Here is a 16,427-nt window from a genome sequence, read left to right on the forward strand (position 1 = left end):
CGCCTCTCACCCCCCTCCCAAAATAAAAAATGAAGGAAAGTAATGTAAAATTTCACGTTTGTTGTGGAGACTCACCGTTCTGTAAATTAACCAAAGTGTTTTTTTGGACATGAATAGAAGAAACCACCTATACAAATGGTGGGCAAACGCGGCTCCCTATGTAAAATCGCACGTATTAGGGCTCTGGACACTTGAGAGATGCGTTAGTAACTGGTGCAGAGAAAAACAGTTCCCTCACAGGTGAAGCACCGGGTCACGGAAAAATACGGCGCCTCTTCGTCACCTGCCACTTGACTATCAAAAAGTGAAAAAAGAATTACTGCCTCAGTGAGCGCAGAATATGAACTTAATCAGGCAAAGGGAGACCGTCTCCCCCTCACATTTCTCACCTTTGACAGAGGGCAGATGGAGTCGCGTCATGCAGAGAGGCCAACCTCGAGTCAGTGATGACCCATGGCGTCACAGGAAACCACAAGCAACAGATACGGCGATCTGCCCTTCCCTTCACCTGCCACTTGACTATCAAAAAGTGAAAAAAGACTTGCTGCCTCAATGAGCACAAAATAATAAATGGGGCGTCAACAGCAAAAAGAACATAACGATGGCTTGATTCAGACAGATAATAGCAAATACCAACTTGCTTCAAGCACAAAACTCATCCCCAGGCAGCTTCAGGGGTCGCCCACATCACTGATGCATCCTATATAATCAAACTAGTAGATGGGTCTAATCACATCTTGTTCAGGATAACAGTTATAATAACGAAGCTAGCTAGTGCACACACTAGTACGCTAATCTAGCTTTTACATAGCTGAAAGAGCTGATCTTAATGTGCCACTTTATATTATCTGTGGGAGGTTACCACCTGACCCAAGCCTTCTCCTGCAGGAAACCCTCAACACGCTCGCTTTCTTTGTTACAAAGAAAGTTTTTTTGACAATGTGGCCTCCGCTCCTCATTAACAACCAACCAACAGAACCAGGTGACGCAGACTGCAGCTGTAACTCCTGAGACACAAGGCCCCTCTCTCGGTAAGCAGCGAAGAGAAAAGGGCGGTGGTCGCCCTGAAGGCTGGGTGGCGCTCAGCGTTCCTGAACGGTTGCTTGCGCGACCTCAACTTCCACGTGGGGAAAAAAAAGAATAGCCTGCTGATGGGAGTCTCTTAATAATAATAATAATAATAATAATAATAATAAAAATAATAATAATAATAATAATTGCTTACACTTATATAGCGCTTTTCTGGACACTCCACTCAAAGCGCTTTACAGGTAATGGGGACTCCCCTCCACCACCACCAATGTGCAGCATCCACCTGGATGATGCGATGGCAGCCATAGTGCGCCAGAACGCTCACCACACATCAGCTATCAGTGGGGAGGAGAGCACCTCTGGTGAAACTGGGGAAAACCGAGAGCAACCCACCGAGCTGCACCCCTCCCTAAAACAGCCGGCTCTCCTCCGGCCTGCCGTTAGTGCAGGATTTGCCAACAGCTGTAAAGAGGATAAACATACTCCTTTCCCATTATACTCTAGTCAGAGTGGCTCTCTATCTTGTTATGCAAGCCATAGTGTGTTTCCCTCCACTTAAGGAGTCACAACATGATACCATGGCAAGCAAGATATCCTTTGAAGAAAAACAACCTAGTGTTTTTGCAAGTTTAAAAAAAAACTAAGTTTACAAGTTTTTTGCAAAAAAAAAAAGCACTTGCAAATGTTTATTTTTTAATTTGTCACCCTTCAAAGGAAAGTAACAAGTTACACAGACCTTCCCCTGGTCCAGCGGGTTTCTGAACAACACACTTTCCCATACTGCGCACTGTACAAAGCCTTTAAAGGAAAAGAGCATGTAAAAGCAGCCTGGCCTCCGTCTCCCATACTGCTCAGACGCCGCCACCTCTTCAAGGCAGAGACCCTGTCCCATGCCCATCCCCTCACGATCCATAGAACGTTCCGGAGCGAACAAGACCGGCCGCGTGCCGACGGGAGCGCGGCGCATCCGTCTACGGCCACGTGACGCACTGAGCCGCCGCCGGCTCTTTCAGACAGACAGCCGGACTCAGGAGGTGAGGCCTCACAACACCCAGACCGGTCAATTCCGATACAACGACGACAAAGGAAAGGATCAAGACAGGCTAGACCAAGAAATACCTTCTTCAAAAACCAGGGGCGGATGGCGGCATTGGGGTTAAAGAAAGCCCGCGGCAGCTGCTTTGAAATGTTATTTTGTGTCCTTAATGTGGAAAAAACACTTGTCACAGTCTGCCTGGGCCCTCGAGACAGCAGAGCCGACGTGAGTCTTGCCACAACTGGTACACCTACCGCTAACAACAGCTGATGTCTTTTGGGGTCTCTGCAAACCCTGAAGAGAAACCCGCAATAACAGCAAAATCAAATAAAAGCCATTAAGCAAGCTTAAGAAACTTCATTATAAGAGCTAACGTTTTGGACGTGGCTCACAACGTTCGTGCCAACAGCTCAGGAAAGAGCCGGAGCTGTCGCTGCACTGCGGCCTGCGGAGGCTCAGTCATCTCTCTCCCCCTCTCTCTCCTGGACACCGCAGACGCTCACAGGGGGCTCAGCGTGGAGAGTCGCTTTCACTGCGTCGCTTGGCCAGGATACCTCTTCAGAGAGGCTGGCTTATGTTCAATCAAAATATAATAACAATCCTTACGCATACATCTTTCTGGACGCTCCATTCAAAGTGCTTTGGGGGGGGGGCAACGGGGGATCCTCTCCACCACCACCAGTGTGCAGCCCCCACCTGGATGATGCACCAGTACGCTCCCCACACATCAGCTACCACAGGGAAGGGGAACAGAGAGATGAAGCCAGTTTATAGATGGGGATTAATTGGAGGCCATGACTGGTAAAGGCCAGGGGGAAATTTGGCCAGGACGCCGGGGTTAATATCCCTACTCGTTTCGAGAAACACCCTGGGATTTATAATGACCACAGAGAGTCAGGAAAGTGCATTTTACAGTAGAGTTCCCCCTTCACTATACTGGGGCATTAGGACCCACACAGACCGCAGGGTTAGCACCCCCTACTGGTCCCACTGACACCTCTTCCAGCACCAACCTGGTCTCCCATCCAGATACTGGCCAGGCACCTGCTAAGCTTCAGTGGGCTGCCAGTTGTAAGTTGTAGGGTGATACAGCTGCTGTCTTATATTCTCATTCTCTCTCTATATATATATATGACTCTACATAGAGTTCGTATGACTCTGGAAAATGATATTCAGAGGCCCTTTTGACATTAAACATCAAAATAAAACAAAGGCAGAACCGGGACTTTGTGAAAAAACATACTTTTCAAATCAAAGCATTTTATAATTTGCCGGTCTATAGGCAAACAGACATTTTGGCCTCGTCATGCTAATTTGTTTTCTTGAAACTTTTTGAAGCAGAAGACACCCAAGAATACTGAGCATCAAAATAATTGCTTCATGCATTTATGTTTTTCAAAAAAATAAGTACAGGGATTTGGGATATTGAATTCAGGCGAGGAAGGGATCAGACACGACTGTCATTCTACGGATATTTTCGCGAGTTTGCTGCAGTCACAAGTTTCTGTTTTTGCTTAAAAGTAAGGGTTTCATCAAATTTAGCATGTATAAATGACAAGTTAATTTGATGGTATCTACAGCACATCCCCGACAGAACTCGGGAAGGCAAAACAGCAGTGAGAGAAATACCCGCAACAGCGAAGCTCTTCAGCACGGCACTTTTATGGGGAATTTTCCAAGAGCTGAACTGCATCGCTCAGGTAGTTACACCACAGATCAGGGAACCCGGCCAGATGATTCCTTTCTCATAAGAACCGTGAGCTGATCAGGCATTCAAGACCATCCCTTCCGCAGGCCAGTCTCTGTAGCGGCCAATTAAAAACGAGATGCCGTATCTTGGATCTACAGCCCTCTGATTCTCCAATTTAGACATGGGGATGAATCCTCTGCTGATGTGACCTAGTTTCTATTAATTGTCTCTGGTTTTTGTTCTATAGCAGCCACTTCCACAGCTTTTTTTGGCAAAGAGAACAAAGCAAGTGCAATGCGTCTTAATGCGCGGCTGGATTAAAAGGTGGCGACTCAGCCTATTTGCTTAATAAACCACTTCAGATTACTATGCACAGCGAAAATAATTGGGGTGGGGGGTGGGGACACTGAAATCCAGCATCCAAGCATCTGAAAGAGTCCTTATCTTAGCAGTGGGGGGCATCCTCTTTGTCTCATTTCAGACATCCTATCTTGCAGCAGCTCAGCCTCTTCTGTACACCGCCATTTCAGGGCACTCTGTGCACAGCGAAGTTCTGGGAGCAACAGAGAAAAGCCCTTTGCTCTTACAGGGCTTCAACAGACACCGGCTCTCCATGCTGCCGCAAATATCGATCTGTCTGGACACCCAATTCCTTATTACAAGAAACAGTCACACCTGACCGGCGGGGAAAAAGTACATTTGGTCAAACTCAGAAGTTACTTGGTCTCCTCAGTACTAATCATCAAGATACCTGTGAGGCTCAAGAAAAGCGAAGAGTGCGCAGGAATTTATGGCAGACACAGCCGGCCTTTTGGACCGCAGGATAAATGGGCCGAAAGCATTTGGCATCACGGAGGCTGTATCCTTAGATGGCATGCCCACGTTTAACAAGGCCCTCAACTAAACTTGCTGCCTGGCACCGGGGAAGAACAGAACAACGCAGAACCCTGTGCCGTTCTGTGCCGTCCACAAGATGCATGAAACGCGGGCTCACAAGGGGACACACCAAGCATTCACGAGAGAAGAAAAGAAAAATCTGACAGGTCAATAAGTGACAACCCTCTACTGGGCGTGTATTTTGGAGCTTCCAGGTGTTTTACAGCTCTCTATCAGGCATTATAGTTGTTCCAGCCACTATTACACTATTATTCGGTCAAACAGAAAGCACCCCTCGGTCCTGGCAGACCCGCCTTGCCTCTGCCGAGCGCGGCTGTGCATACCTGCAGGTGCTCGGTGGAGCTGCTGCTCAGCTCGTCTCCCGACTCCGAGTCCTGGCGGTGCTTCTCCGAGCCCTCCCCCGCCGAGTCGCAGTGGGGGGGCGTCCGGTCGGCCTCCAGGTCCAGGGGGGGCTTCCGCCCGGCCGCGGGGGACCTGCTGTGATTGGGCGGCCGGGGAGGCGGCGGCGAGTCGGCCCGGGCCCCCGGGAGAGAGCCAGCGGCGCCGCTGATGTTGTTGTTGTTCAGGAAGTGCTCCGCCAGGCTCTTGCTCTGCACGGGGCTGCCCAGGTTCTGGTTGGCGTCCCTGGGAGGGGCCGGCGGGGTGACGGGCCCGGGAGCGGGGCGGCCGAAACTGGTCATCTCGGGGGCCTTGGCCAGGTTTTCGTTCGACTTCTGCAGGGGGTGGATGTCCAGCATGTTGGGCTTCGCCTTGACCAGAGCGCCGGAGTGGAGGGGCTTCTGGGGAGGCATGAGAGCCTTGCGCACCTCCCTCACATACTGGGCAGGCACGTAGAAGGGTTTGGTGTTCTCGTCCTTCTTCACCTGCCACCAGTCCTCATTGGTCTTCTTCAGCAGGATGTAGCACTCCCCTTGCCTGATGGTGATGAGCCGGTCTTTGGCCTTGTACTCGTAGTCGTATTCCACCTCCACGTAGACCTGCCCGGGAGCTATGGCCAAGTCGCACTTGCCATCCTTGTCGGCCATCTTCTGCGCGGCTCCGAAGTTCACCGAGCGAAAGCTGGAGGAACCCACATGGCGCGCTTCGCCGGCGCAGCTCTGGAAGAGAGCAGGACACCCTTCAGATCAGGAGCTTTGGTCAAACACCTCACACAATGCCCTTCAAGATGCCAACAGAAACATTTAAAAAAAAAACAATTGGAAAAATCAAGACATAGAAATCTCTAGAGTGGGTCAACATCCACAACTCTGTGCTCTATGATTCTTTTACATCTCTTTACGTCTGAGAGAACTGATTCCTAAAGTCCACCTTCAAAGGGCTGCCTTTGCAATTTCCTAGCATTCACTGCTCCTAAAACCTTATTGCGAGTATGAAGCTCATTGTGACCGATGGAAAAAACAGACTTAAGGAACAAAAGCCGCAGACCACCTCCTGAAACAATGACAGACAAAAAAGGAAATTTGCAATGTAGTGTAAAATGACAAGAAAAATGATACAAAAGAGGACTAATTTTCCTTAGATTTTTTTACAAATTCTTTCCCCCGGACACTGGACCGTTACACCGAGTGGTCACCTAACCCTTCACTCTGTCACAGACGTTGGCCTCAGAACCGTTTCTCTCACAGGACGGAAAAAAACGACTCCAAATCCCCAAGGGTTTGACCCATTTCAGGCCTGTCCAGCGACAGGCTTTCCTGCAATTTATACTAATAAAGGAGAATACCAAATCAGTACTAAATATTTAAAACCACATCCGCATTTGAAAAATCATGCGTACACAGTGATTACTAAGGGCCTACATGAAAGAGTCTGAGGCTTACAAAAGGCATAAACTGGCATAACAAACCAGAGACCAGGAACAGTGCTGTTCCCGTGTTTGTATTTTGAAGATGACCATCGTACAGCAAAGGTGTATTAAAATTTACCTTCTGTTGTAGCAAAAAAACGTGCATAAATTTTGGCAAAAAGTTTTAACAAGACATTTGGACAATATTCTTTTAAACAGAAACGAGATTTGTGCCATGTAAAATAATGTAAAATATCATAGTTGTGATTAAGGTTAAGAATGCTAAATAAACATCCCATACTTGAAGGTAATGAGCAGGTTTTGCTAAACTGCCACCTAGTGAAATTGTAATGATGGCTAACTGCAGTTTAAAGAGCAGCATTTAGTTTTAAAATACATAAACACAGAACCATACAAATAATAATACTATGCAATGGCTGTGCCTAGTATTTAGATCATTACTGGTATGTATGGCCTGCTCAACATCAATTTAAATCAGATCTGGCCCACCACACCAAATAAGCTTTCCACCCCTTATGTACGGAGTCAGAACAGATCAGTAGATTAATTTCAGGTGATCCAGTTAAGTAAAGAATGTGTGCCAGCCGTGTTCTTGAGGGTCTCTGAACTACCTAAGTGGACAGTCCACCTGCTTCAGTGGTGGAATCACAGTGGTCGCCAGGAATTTGGAAAACGCCTTCCCTGCGCTACCCCATGGATGAAATGAAGCAGGTGACGGGAGGATACAGACCGGAAGTCATACCTGTTTTCAGGAGGGATCTAAGGTGGTGTCTGTGCCAAACAACCTCATCAGTTATGTCCCGAGTTGGAAGTTTCACATCTCTCACTGAACGCCGAATTATTATAGCTCCCCGTCCGAGTGCGTGGTACAAACAGCTGTCGTATTTTACAAACAGCAGCTGATTACATTATCCTGCTAGTCGTTTTTTGAGCAAACAGGAGGAATATTCAATGTTAAGAGCTTCTTCTTTGAAGTACATATTGGATTAGAGTCCTGGTGGCACAGTCTATGGTATAAAAGCTGTTTTAGGTTGCATGCAGAGAAGCAACCTAAATCTGGTCTGATTCATACCGGAAGACAGTGTCAGCATGACATTAGCATGTGTTACATTTGTGTGGTAAGGTGTGTAAGAAGAGTTTTGTACCAAGACGGGAATAACACCCTAAATAATGGGGGTGAATAAAAAAAAAGTTTGGAAAACATGAAGAGTACACTGAAATAAAACTCTCCTTACACACCTTACCACACAAACCTGAAGTACAGGATGTTTCAGCAATTCACATGGACACTGAGGATTCATGCTGTACATTTTGCTTGGGAGACCAGGACCGCTCTCAGGTGGGGAGAAGCAGCTGCTTCAGATAAGCAAATGCTTAAAGAGGAGGAAATGGTTATAACTGGATTAGGGAGAAGGGAAAAACAGTAATTTAATGATTAAGGAGTGGGATATAAATATAGTACAGGATCCCAGCTGATGTATTGGGTGTACTAGTGAGTAATAAAGTCAGCTGTTAGGAAATAGCAGTCAAGAGAAGGCCAAAGGATAAGAAGACCAAGACCATGATTGCTTCATGCTTGAAAACACCCCCTGTATTACACAACGCGACACTGATCTGGTCCTGCTGCTGATCTTTATTTAGATGTGTACAGCCGAGGTGCCTTTGCTGCCCATACCTGAAGCCTCAAAGAAATAGTCTTGCAGGCTGCACAGAAATCATGAAATCACGCCAACACCATGCTTTTTCAATCTTTCTTTTGAAAACGTATATGTTTCATACAAATACCCTCAACTTAAGCCATTGCAGTACCTAGTATTGTACTTTTCTGGGCAAAGGCGATCCATGGAAGAGGAATAAGACACAAAACACTATTTGAAAGAAAACTGATAAAAAAACAGCAAAAATTCAGTTCTACAACTATCGCGGTTTGGCAAGGAGTACTTGTCCAAATCAAGGGTGCTGACTTTCCATTCACTTAAAGACATATACATTTCTACACAGCTTTATTCTTAACAAAAGTTGTGTAATTCTGTTCCGTTTTCTCCTTTTGAGATAAAAAAATCTAGGATAGTCCAGAGCGATTGTGCAGGCGGGACTTGCGGTTTTCCCCACGGTGTTCGTGCCAGGACACGGCCTGTTGAAACCGATCCATGACATTGCTGAAGCGGGGCTCCGTGATGGGGCGGAGGGAGAGAACCCCAGGGGGGCACCGTGCTTCCGAGACGGACACAGTCACCGCCCCCAAGGGTGCCGGCTTCGCCCGTGGACGATTCGGGCCCGGGCAACACATGCGCTGAACCCTTCCCGACAGCCACAAAGAAACAGGCGTCGCCTGCCATGCATTTGAGATCTCAGCTTTACTGACTGATGATCTGACGTTACATATCGATGATGGATGGATGTTTGCCTGTTATGCCTTCCGGCACGTAGGGACGGCAACATCCCGTTGCTGTTTCTGTAACATTTATTTTTACGGGACAGGATTGTTAGTCTTGTGCCCAACCTCCAACATGGAGGACCTGGCGCCCGACGTGGGACACGAACCCACTACCCTGAGACTATGAGTCTCATGCTCTCCCATCAGAGCTATTAGGGGCCCACGCATCGATGAAGGGTGACCTATTACGTCCTGCCAGACTGCAGCTCCTCATATCCGTGGCTGGGCACCCCTGGGGTACTATTACTTTGTTATGGACGCTTGTCCAAAGATATCTGATTTGCAGTTGGCTTTTTGATGGGTTACATAGAAAAATAAGTAAATGCGTATTTCATGGTTACCTCTTTTAATAAAACTACCACTAAAAATCCACATTTTCAACTTATCCCTACTTCATAATGCTTTCTTAAAGTGCCTTCAGTGTTTCTAGGCACAGATTCTTCTATAATCACTAATTCTCCCTGTTTTGTCAATTCGCCCTGTAGTAAAACTGTTTTCGATCTTCGAAAAGGGCTTAATGATATCTTAACCCCATGCTTCACGCTAAGTAGTTCATCCCTACCCTGTGCCACATAAGCCTCTACCACCAAACGGGAATTGTACAGGCCACACATCTATTAAAGTGCCCGCCAGCAGCTTCATCGCTCGCCTTTATTTAACTCTCCTCGGTCACATAAGATGAGCAAACAAACCACCAAGCCTGCTCATATGCCACCTCTCCGAAATAGAAACTAATAAAAATGGCTTCCAGCAGACCCAAAAGATTTGACCACCACAGAGGAAAAGTTTCCAATTCTCTGCCATTATGTTACACCCTTGGTAAAAAGGCTGTTTTTGATTTTACAAAAACGCTTTTTACCCCACATTTCCACACGGACACAAACGCCATCACTACCTCTGATATCGAGGCGTTGTTTATATTCTTTGCTGCAAACTTGAGTATTTTCCCTTTCTTTTTTTTTTTTTGCTTTCCTACAACATTGTTTAATTGTAATGGGAGGCAACCCAACAGATTACCAAACAAGTTCTTATCACTGTCTTTTGATGTGATCTGCTCCTTAGCCTGGATCTGCATGCTGCAGCTTATTTTCACTAACACTGCTGCTGCCAATGAACAGAAGCCCTAGGGGAGGTAGAGATTACATGCTATTGGTGTTCACCAGCCCCAGTTAATTCACCCTAATTTTAAACAACAAACTCATGAAAAGCAAGGAAATTAAAAGACGTGCTTGTGCATTTTCCTGCTAAGTCCCGGGCACAACCACACCAACCCCCGAAGACGACAGGATGAAATCTTCCCAGACTCCATTAATCTCCACCAACCCCAAAAGACACCTTAAATCTCAACAGATCTGGAGGTTTATCCAAAGTCAAGCTCCACATTCACAAATCAGCCCCTCTCACATCCTCCTAAAGTACACGTTTACCACACCGACCCAGAACTCTGACAAACAGATGTTTTCAATTCAGGCTCTTTCCCAGTTGTCGTTGACGCTGTGCATCCTCACGGACGACACAAAAAGACAAATTGTTGGGGTTTCCCCCCCCAGATACAAAATCCATTTCAAAATGTGTGGAAAATAAAACAAGCCACACAAGCTTCACGGTGAGGTTGAGAAATGATTTTAAGATTTTCCAGCCACGCGGCCCTGTTCTTTCATATCGATGCATGCACAGACTTATCAGAAGCAGCCAACATCGCTGGAATTTCCACAATAAAAGTAGTCACCATGGCAGAATGCTCCTGGTACATTACAAGTTTGTAGTCACGGCATTGCTCAATTCATTACTGCCCTGAGTAAGCACCACTATCAATTAACTCTTGAAATACAGAGTCTGTTGCTTTTTTATTCCCTCAGACAGTTGCAAGGCCCAGCGTTATTTAACAGACAGTAAAGCTGGCAAGGCTGCACAGGATCACGCCTGAAGAACAGTATTTTTATGCCTTCATCTAAAAACCAACGTGTTCAAAACAAACAGGAACAACAAAAGTGCAATGCTCAGCAAATGCTTTTAGCTGCCAGCGGTGAACAGTTGTGTTTCAACCAGAGAACAGGACCCAACTTCTTGAATTTCACTCCGCAGTCTAAGATCCAAAACTGAGCTTCATCTCGGTGTCAGACCGCGCGGTACAAATCTTTATATAAAATTGACTGTGCCAGCCTTCTCGGCCGCTGAACATTTTTTTTTTTGTCAAACAGCAAATGAAATCCAGGTTTCCTCCAAAAGAGGGCAAAACGAGGCACTGGAAAAGGGGATTAAAATAACATTTTTAATTCCCATTTGCCCACTTCCTAATTCTCTTCTTTCCTCTTCCACAGAAGGCCACAAATAAACACAGCAGGCAAATTGCCTGTGGCGTTTTGTGGGGGAGGGATGCTAGCACAGTGCTTAGCACTGGACCAGGAAGCCTGGGTTCAAATCTGGACCTAGTGTGCTATCTGTGCGGAGCTTGTGTGTTCACCTTGTGTTCATGTGGGTTTCCTCTGGGTGCACTGGTGTCCATCCCACAGTCCAAAGACACACTGATAGGTTAAACGGACGGATTATCTTCAATCAGATTAACGACTACGGCTCCTCTGGACCCAGAAGGGTTGCCCTCCCTCAGCACTTCCCATGAAGGGGTCTCGCTTACCACTCTAATCTCAGTTATAGCATTAAGTTTCCTAAACAACCAAGGTGCTCTTTCGGGACCAGTCTCCCTCCACATCTTTAGAAAAAAGGCGACGAGATGTCTCCCGTCAGATCTGTCAAATTGTATAACACGTATCACTCAGATCTGAGATCAGGAGAAAGCTGACAGTGATATTTCTGCTCCTGCTGTGAAGACACATGCTAGATCTTCCTCACGGGAGGAGAGCCCTTCCTGGCTCTTAGGAAGTCTCCATTCTCCCCTTAGTTAGATCCCAGAAAACCTGTTAAATAGTCTGCATGGGGAACTACGCTACAATACTGTTTTGTTATTTGATTACAACATGGGCTGAAGCTGTTTGAGTAGGAAGCTGTTTCAGTAGCTGTAGGCTGCAAAGGAACAGGTACAGGTTTATTCCCTGCTGACAGGAAACTAGGCCTTCTTCACATGCTCTGTGTAACAGCAGTATAACTCTGAGCAAATATGCATTCCTAATTAATTAATGGAACAACAGTTGCTAGAGATCTAGAACAGAGATGAATTTGGTTATCTGCTATGTGGTCCTTCCAATGAATCGAGAAAGAGTACTCATGAATTCGATCAGATTGTGAAAATGGCAGGAAAAACAATGGGCCCAGGTCAGCAATTTACACGATAATAGAGTTCGTAGAATGGCAAGGCAACATCACAGCTGAATCCAAGTACCCACTCCATTTTCAATTTGTAAGGCACCCACCAGGGAGAACTACGGGATACCAAATTCAAATACAAACATGTATAAGACGTCCCTTGTCTCCTCTGCAGTAAAACTGCTCTCTAAATGTATGTAAATGTAGTCCCCCGACTACCAATTTATCCATCCCTTTATTGATGCAGTACAGACGGCTTTTGTGATGGCATGTACTTTATGTGACTTTCACGTTAAACGTGTGTGTTTTGCACTTTTATGGGAAAAGCCAAAGACAAATTTACACAGTCGTGGACAATAAAGTATCTAGTAATAGGTTTATTCCATGCTGAAAAGAGAAGAAAACACAACGTTTCGGCCGTAGAGCCTTCTCTTTTCAGCATGGAATAAACCTATTACTTGTTCCTTTGCAGCCTACGCATGCTGATGCAGCTACCCACCTGAATAAAGTATCTATCAGACCACAGTCACCCAACCACTGCCAAACAAAAGCTGTAAAAGATTGAAGGTGGCGTAATCTGTCATCTGCAGTGAATAAAATGACCTTGCTCAGAAACTGCACTAAAAATACAGCATTTTCACCTTCAAGCCAGATTCATGTCCCACGCATCCTATCTCAACACTGAATGGCCTACTTTTGCCGGATTTAGATCAGACGTGCCCAGGTGTATTCTTTTCTCCTGTTGAATTTTACTCCGACACTCCCCGCCAGAGTCTCCAAACTCGCTGGCCAACCGGCCGCTGCTTTCACGAAACGGCATCCTTGCAAAAAAACTTTAAAGGGAACAGGGCTTTGCACCGCATAGTGCGAAAGTTGGAGGGGGAGGGACAGAGCAACCTCTTCCTGAAATGAGACAGGTAGGAAGAGTGAACGCCTTTTAAAGGCCAGGAAAGAAAATATCCTTCAAAACAGCTCGACTACCGGTAAACAAAACAAAAGACCAACACCCAACATGAAGGGTTTTATAACCACGTTCTTTAAAAAAAAACATCCGAAACACGACGACCGGCAAAACGAATTCTTTAGTGAAACGCGGGTTTTTAAAGAAAATCGTCCTCACGGCTGAAATGGGCGGGAGGGAGGAAGGGCATTTGTCGGTGGCTTCTTACCTACCTACACCTCGGGCTTGTAGGGACGTGTCGCCAGCCGACTCAGCGCTCGCGTCCGGCTCCCTGGAATGTCTCCCGGCTGCTCGCACCAGGGGCACCGACTGGCCCAGACAGAGCAGCGCAGCGCCCCGGGACCGGAGCCGCGTCCCGCATCTGGCAGATCTCCGGCGGGGCTGCGCGGCAGCTGCCGCCGGGCGCGGGGCTCTTGCTGGCGGGCTTAAAGAGAGCACCGTCCGGGGCTGCTCGGCTTCCGATGAACACAACTCCTCGCGTAGTCGCAGTAAAACGCGGTACTCGGCCGGTTCACGACAGCCCGCTGCGTCCAAGACGGTACCGCAGGAGTCCGGCTGCACACGCACACACGGGCAGCTCGGCGGAGTTACTCCCCACCAGGCTGACCTTACTGTACTTCAGCTCTTCGCAATACCAGACTGAGACAAGTCAGAATGCCACAGCAGTTACGGCGGTGTTGCCTTTGTGAGATAAAAATCTAATCTCCACCTCTCTCCTCCTTAGGAGCGACGAGTTTGTGTATCCAGCCTTAAACCCACAACGCGCTGAAACCACAGAAATCTTAGTCGTAGTCACGACGTATGTTTCAGTATATTTCCTAAAGCAGGCGAAAACAGGTGGTTTGCGCTTTTTAAGAAAATCCTTGCTTTTAGAAACCCGACATCTCGACTTAAGTAGAACAACAATGCAGTTTAGGTTGGTGGCTGTGGCTACTACATCAAACGACGGCAAAAACACACACAACCAGAGGACCCAATTCGCTTATCTGCTCCCAACCGCTGCTCTGCGTGAAAGTACTCCCTCCCCAAACAGGCCAGTATGGAGGGGGGCGTCTTTGGGGCCCACCGAGTTGTAAACCACGTTTGTGAACCCTTAACAAGATCGGAGCATGCTCGCGTCTCCCAGGACATTCCTTAAATAACGTGGCGTTGTACCTGAAAGACCATATCCTGCCCCCGCGATTTAATCGGATCTGCAAATGAACACATTCGGCACCGCTCGCTCGGTTCCCGATTTGTTTTTCACCGAAACATACAATAAAACAAGTTTTTTTGCCCTCCTTGGAAATCTCCCCCCCCCGGTTGAAACTGCTCCTACAACATGCAGCGTTTACGCCGCCTTACAAAAACACGGTTTCCTTGCGATCTCCATTAGATACGCGGTCCCACAAGTGTCACTTTGATACAGATGCTTAATAAATACGGAAAGGCCATGAGGTCCTAGCTGCTAGGAGGTGAAAGAAATGCACCGCACTTGATTCAAAACCGCAAGGCACGGCTTTCTAATGAGATTAGTCAACTCCGCGCTGTAGCACTTGAAACAGTAAAAACACCGAGACAAAAGGGAGACAAACACCCCACACTAAATACAAACTACACGTGTAGGTGCCCATAATGGTCAGCAAATTGCAGTGGTGACCGTCCTAAGGCGTTTTTTTCCAGCCGGATCTGCCAGACAGAACAGGTTCTTTTTCATTTCGGCAGAGAAACATGGGGGATCAAGTATCGTGTCCCGAAGCGAGTTTCAGTAGCCGCTACCGACCCTCAGTCACTTTGGTTCGCGCCGGCAAACAACAAGGCATCTTTTACTAACCTGCTACTTTTCTTTCCGCCCCTCGGCGTCCCCGGTTTTCAAAGCCCAGCGGTCCCTGTCAGTAAATAAACTTCTCTCTTTCCGCCCGGTTTCCTAGTCCGCAGTCCGCACAGGTCGCAGGCGCGCCGCGCGTCTTCCCCGGCAGGAGCGCCCTCTCCCTCCGCCCCGTTTCCACTCGCCTGACGCGCACACGCTGCGCTCGCTCCCGCCTCGCCGGCCGCCCAGCTCCGCCGCCGGACGGTATCGCTTCGCCCTGCAGCTTGAGTTCATTAATGTCTGGTGCACGGGGCAGGCTGTCCTGGGGACTGGCACCATCTTGTGGTTTGTCTGAATTACATTAAACGCTGGACGGCTCGATGTAGTTGGGTTTTTTTTTATTTGCTGACCTCTCCTTGGTGAACGTATGTCATAATATGTGGTGAGCCGATACATATGCCAGTGGCATATTTGCCTTCCCACGGCAAAATAGGTATTTGTTTTTTTTAAACGGGAAAATAAGTTATGAAACTGGAAAAGTTTTGTTTCCCCCAGCCTTCTGAAGGTTTTAATACAACTTACGCAACAAGATTTTTTTAATGATAAGCTACACCGTTTTCAACGTACAACGCAGTCAGGCACGTCTACAGTTAAATTGGACTGTTAGCACCAACGAAAGCATTTTCAGTACCTTCACGGATCGGGGCTGTCCAGTCCGTGTCTTGAGGGCTGTAGTGTCTGCTGTTCCTGTAGGTGTCTTTAAGGGCCCGATGAGCTGGGAAGCGCTGGTAATGAAGAGCTGAGCCGAAATTAAAAACTGCACGTTCTCATGACCCGGACTGGACAGCCCTGACCTGTCAATGGGAGGATACCAGTCCACTGCAGAGCGTGCCCACAAGGCTCAGTTTACCTCCTAGACAACATGTCTTCCTACACTCATTCAAAACCCCAACGGAACTGCAGGTGTCTCCGATTTCTGCTCTTCTTTATGAATGTACTGCATGGGTAGGAGACGATGAGCTTGCTTTGATTACTTTAAAAGGGTATTGTTTAAATAATATTAAAAATAAGGGGCACTCGTTTATCGTACTGTTTGAAACGATGCATTATACGGAAATACCGTACAGTGAGAGAGACTGCCATCTTCCAAGTCCACACGCATTTTCGGGTGACATTTCTTTTGAGATGCAGTGAAAGAGCGCGTCGCCTTCCGCCACATTCTCCAAAATTCTGCTCAGGAATAGTTGAGGCTTCTCGACCTGAACCATCGACGCAAATAGTTGCAGTTCTGTCAAGGGAAAATGTTAATAAATCCAAACAAATTCAAGAGACCTTCTTTCAGAAGTCTTTGGATTCCCTGCCAGCCGTGCTTAGAGGAGACAGATGGCTGGTGCTGCCGAGACTGGATAATAGATCCATATTATTGCCTCGATTATGTGGTCTCTGGCACATTTTTTAGTTTTTTTCAATGGATTATGCAGACAGCAAACTTTCCCAGTGGTCTGTATGACACAGAA

At 47.1% G+C, this 16,427-nt stretch overlaps 1 protein-coding gene across 16 annotated transcripts in view; it reads right to left on the reverse strand.

Moving 5' to 3' along the window:
- Window positions 1-15,145, reverse strand: part of arhgap12b (Rho GTPase activating protein 12b) — an 89,677-nt gene extending 74,532 nt beyond the window's left edge. For 8 of the 16 annotated variants that reach the window (XM_088642888.1, XM_088642884.1, XM_088642886.1 and 5 more), the window contains exons 1-2: window positions 14,935-15,145; window positions 4,979-5,752 (exon numbers count right to left, since the gene is read on the reverse strand). In XM_088642888.1, coding sequence (XP_088499014.1) covers window positions 4,979-5,680 — 702 coding nt within the window. In that variant the 5' untranslated portion in view covers window positions 5,681-5,752; window positions 14,935-15,145. Of the gene's footprint in view, window positions 1-4,978; window positions 5,753-13,333; window positions 14,216-14,934 lie in introns of those variants that run through there. The other 8 variants (XM_088642891.1, XM_088642889.1, XM_088642883.1 and 5 more) reach the window with 4 other exon arrangements.
- Window positions 15,146-16,427: the final 1,282 nt, after the last annotated feature.

The sequence above is a fragment of the Lepisosteus platostomus genome, chromosome 8 (genome assembly GCF_059453375.1).
Source record: "Lepisosteus platostomus isolate fLepPlt1 chromosome 8, fLepPlt1.hap1, whole genome shotgun sequence".
In the NCBI taxonomy this organism is placed as follows: Eukaryota; Metazoa; Chordata; class Actinopteri; order Semionotiformes; family Lepisosteidae; genus Lepisosteus; species Lepisosteus platostomus.